Below are 4,560 nucleotides of genomic sequence, written 5' to 3'. Positions count from 1 at the left end.
TTTTTTTTTTTCTTTCTTACTCTACATCTCCACTCACGGGTCTAAACTTGTACTCAGGGGCACATTCGTATATATATATATTAATATATAGCAAGTACGAGTATCTACGTACAAAGGATATATTTAGTCTGTAAAGCTTTGTTGCCTCGCGTACGTAATTGCCTGTACGGCGTACCCAATGCAACCAAGAAAAACGGTTAAAAAAGTAGATGTGGAGCCATCACCTGAGGAGGATGCGGAGCTTCTTCCCCATTTGAAGGTATCAGCGAAGTGGTCGGAACGTGCTGCGAACAATGGTAAGAGCTTAAGTCAGGTGCAATTTCTACTCGGAGCCCTTGGGAAACAATTAGAGGATTGCAATAAGGAACTTGCATCCGTGTACGCAAACGCTGATTTGCTGTCATCACTGCGTATAACCGAGTACCGGCAGCGTAACACACCTGGTGGGTTGCTTACACCTACACGGAAGGCGCGGACGAAGCGTAACGCATCAACACGTCCAGTGGCGCGGCAGCAACTGGACGAAAACAGTACGGAAGCACTGATTGCTGCCATGGATGAAAAGAAACGCGCAAGGGTTACAGCTGCACTCATTGCGTTTTTTAAACGGGATATGCAAGAGCAAAATAGTCCCGCTTACCAAAACGCTAGCACACCTGTACCTCAGGGTGCGAACCATTCGTCCACGCGCACGTCGCAAACGTTGGGTCGCATTCCCTCCGCTAATTCCCACACTATGTTATGTGAATCAAACAAAGGTAATCAACCGTCTTGTTCAAATGGGAACGAGTTACCCACTCTTTTGTCTGAGACTCAGCAGCAACAGCTTCGGCGGCACCGCGATATACCACCGGAATTGTGGGATGAGATGGCGAAGTTACGACTTAGACGACTCAGCTTAGAAGAGAAAATCGGGAGTCTACTCAGTAACATCAACGCGCAAACGGAGCGGTTTGGTTTACTGATGGAGGTCCAAGGGGTTAATTCCTATTCCACGGAAAGTGTGAATCGCGCGATTGAAATGATACGCCAGAAACGAGCTTGAACACTCATTCTTCTCTATATGTTTCGTACTGTTACGCTTTTGCATATGTTTTTACCTTCTCACAACGATAATAAAGAAAAAAAAGTAAAAGGCCACGATGCGAGATAACTTTAGTGAATTGAAGTTGCTGGCTTGTGGACTCATTATGTAGTATGGCAAAATGTTTTTCTGCACAACTTTATTGAGTTATTGCCAGCATATATACACACTCCGCGAATAGCCCTTCCCTTGTTAAAGATGTTGATTCAAAAGTTAACATTTTTCCTCCACCGAAAATAAAAAGATCATAATATCAGTTTTCCATGGAAATAGGTTATTTCTTCGATATCGTTATCCCCAATTTTTATTGAATGACTTCTCTTCTTTTTTTCTTTTGGTGGCTTCTGTGATGACACCAGTTCATCATTCTATCAAATTCCTTTCGATCATTTTAGTTAATGAGCTGGAAATATTCGAATCAGGAGAAGTTATTTTTGCTTCGCAAATGGCCCGAGCTACTGGAAGACGCCATTAACGTTGATGGGGAACTCAGTCTTCCGAAAGATGAAGTCGGTGGGGCTGGAAGACAGGCCGATGCAGCGAAAAACAGTTTCAACTTTAGTCCAACATTTCGGCTTCCATTCAAGGCTTGGGAGGCAATTTTCACGCTACTAGACAATATCGCACCCACAGACCTGCCGTCTCAACTGTGTGAGGAGCTTCACTCCGTTTACGGTGTTAATCCACTCATCGCACTTATGGTACATTCGTGTTGTTGGTTTGACAAAGGCATTGATGACAAAGTTTTCAGTGATCAGCTGTCCAGCTTAAGCGGAGTCACGAAGGAACTTCAACTTCAGTCGCAAAATTACAGTATGCCAAGTGATCAAAAGGGAGCGCTGGATGCGGCGACCGTCGCGACAGGTATCCTAATCGATGTGCTTTCCTTGAGGAAGCGGTGGGATGAGGGATCTGAGGGCACTGAACGAGGCGTAGAGGAAGCAATTAATAGCCTTATTGAGTGGAGTGCTCCGAAGAGACCTGTAATTGAACTTGCGCGTGCGCTCATTGTAGGAGTTGTTGCGTATGCCTACGTTAAACCTCAATTTGCTGCCGCTGCAACCAACTTACTGAGAAAAGCGCAAACGTCTGTGAATGAATCCATGGTCGAATGCACTAGGTCCCGCAGCGGCCGTAGCACCGAAGCTGTTTCTCCCTACAACATAACTGATTGGCGTGTCGTAAAATGTCTCGAGACGGAACTGGTGCTTAGGCAAAAACACCAAGATATCAGTGACTTTCTCAGTGCGACAAATCGTTGGTGGTTAACGTTACCAGAAACGAATCCTTTTAAAGAGAAAAAAGGTTCTCGCACGGTGAGCGCTGAGGAACGCTGGCATGCTGTGCGTTCCAGGTATGTTGGGCAGCAACATGTTTGGTCGTCACTGATTGAACATTTCCTTAGTATTGGTGTAGTGGAAGCGGTTAAACCCACTGTCATTGTTCTCTTTGGGCCGTCGGGCTACGGGAAGTCTGAAATGGCACGGCTCATTGCGTGCGCGCTTCATAAGTGTACCCCTAGCGAGGCTGAGACGGAGGGCCATTTGGTACACATTCACTTACCGTCGTTTTGTACGCGAGACTCCATCTACTCGCTAGTTGATCCACCTGCAGCTCACATAGGTGAGGGAATACTCCTTTCAGCACTGCGTAGGAATAAGGAGGCAGTTGTGGTACTTGACGAATTCGAGAAGGGGAGTGCAGAGGCAATTCAGAACTTGTGGTTATCCGCCTTTCAAAAACATGGCACGTTGCGGTCCTTGAAGGATGCGGCACGATCTATTTCAACAGAGCGGGTTACCTTTGTACTAACTTGTAACATAGCCGCTGATGTTATTGCTTCCGATGAGGAGCGCTATTTGAAAGCCTCCAATGAAAAGGAACGGGCGGCGATGCGCGCAGAGTGGACAAAGATATGCATGGATGTGTGTCGTAAAACGATGCATGATCCGTTTGTCAATCGAGTTGACTACTTCTTTCCCTTCGTGCCGTACACAGTGGAAGAGAAGCAGCAGTTTGTGAAACTTCAACTCTCCCGCATCATTGAAGATCAGCGAGTGAAAGGGGTGCACATGTATATTGCACCACAGTTGGTCAGGGTGCTTGCCGATCAATTGCAAACGTTTCACTCGTCGAATATTGAAGGGATATTGAGGCCGTTGTTAATGAAGATATATCAGAAGAAGTGGAAAAAGGCGGTCATCACAGTTGAAGAGAGGATAAACTGTCATTCGTATGTTGTTATCGCTGCTGCTGACTCGGAAGGGGGAGAAATACCGTGGACCTCAATGCCAGGTGGCGCGAGCTCGTTGGAACATTATGATGGCCCGGAAAGAACTGGAAATCATTCAGCCGAGAGGCAACAGCGGCGCACAGTAGAGCAGGAAGCCACCAACAGTATCGAGAGTTCTCGCCGGAGTAGTAAAATTGCTTCAAACTCACGCGGAAATTCACGTTCAGCAAACCACACCCGAACGTCACAGGTGGCACAGTCTGCGGACTGCGCCATGCTTCTAGAAACGGACGTTGAGCGGGAACTGAGACTAGAGTTGGAAAAGGCTACAGAGCTGCTACTGGAGAAAGACAAGGAAATTGAGTGTCTGAAACATAAAGTTCTTCTGTTAGAAAGAATTGTGGCAGTGCTATTGGCAACCACACTATGTTTTATGCTTCTTCTCTCCATGATTATAGGTACAAAAATGGTTCTTATCTTGGCTGTTGCTCTAACGGGTTTCATGTCCCTACTCGTTGGAATGCCCTTGAAGCTCTTAATAGGTGCTTTAAGAACCCTTTATAGTGTTCTCGGCCCCATGGGTTCTGCAATCGCATTTGGTATTATGTCACTGTGGTTGTCGAATGCTGTTCGCAGTGTAGCAACCTGTTGATCGGTGTTCATGTGTTGTTTAGTACTTTTGCTGTTCTCGCTGTTTTATCAACTGTTCCCTACGTAAGCTCTTCGCGAATCTTTTTTTTTCTTTGTGATTCCTACTTCACTTCCCCGTGCGAGTGTGGGAGGAAGTGGAGTTTGTTCTACCTTTAGAACGTGTCACTGCGGTGCCTGCTTACATTATACTGCCGCAAAGGAGTATTGCTGGTGCTGTAAATTCAACAACTCAACCGTGCCGTTCCAGCCTCTCTCCATTTTTTTCAGGAGCAGTTGTGATTGATGGGGGATTATAATCATCTGTATTTTTCGTTGTTATAATTGCTGTTATTGCTGTCATTACGGTTCACTGTTTTCAGAAGAAGAGAAACATTTTTTTAAAAAAAATACTTTGCCAATAATAGTGCCTCAACCGGAAAAGGTAGACAAAAAACAAGAGTGAAACTGCCGTTAAAATATATCGATTCAGGTGAAACACTTGCCAGTTTTCACTATTGATTCCGCAAACATATAGTAGCGGCATATCAACGATACAAAAACAAAGAATACAACAACTGTATAGGAAGAAGCACATATTGCTGTGTTCTTTCAC

At 45.4% G+C, this 4,560-nt stretch overlaps 2 protein-coding genes across 2 annotated transcripts; both read left to right on the top strand.

Moving 5' to 3' along the window:
• Positions 1–178: 178 nt before the first annotated feature.
• On the top strand, positions 179–1,045 carry TEOVI_000678400 (uncharacterized protein; the record flags this gene model as incomplete). Its single annotated transcript, XM_067222844.1, has 1 exon — positions 179–1,045. One exon carries the CDS (start codon positions 179–181, stop codon positions 1,043–1,045), a length of 867 nt encoding a protein of 288 aa, XP_067078945.1.
• A 437-nt stretch (positions 1,046–1,482) lies between these two features.
• On the top strand, positions 1,483–3,969 carry TEOVI_000678300 (AAA domain (Cdc48 subfamily)/AAA domain (dynein-related subfamily), putative; the record flags this gene model as incomplete). The annotated part of the gene is made up of 1 exon (XM_067222843.1): positions 1,483–3,969. One exon carries the CDS (start codon positions 1,483–1,485, stop codon positions 3,967–3,969), a length of 2,487 nt encoding a protein of 828 aa, XP_067078944.1.
• Between the last annotated feature and the right edge of the window lie 591 nt (positions 3,970–4,560).

This window comes from Trypanosoma equiperdum (genome assembly GCF_001457755.1).
Source record: "Trypanosoma equiperdum strain OVI genome assembly, contig: ctg_1711, whole genome shotgun sequence".
Taxonomy (NCBI): Eukaryota; Euglenozoa; class Kinetoplastea; order Trypanosomatida; family Trypanosomatidae; genus Trypanosoma; species Trypanosoma equiperdum.
The sequence above is the reverse complement of the archived record's forward strand: the minus strand, read 5'-3'. Positions and strand labels throughout refer to the sequence as shown.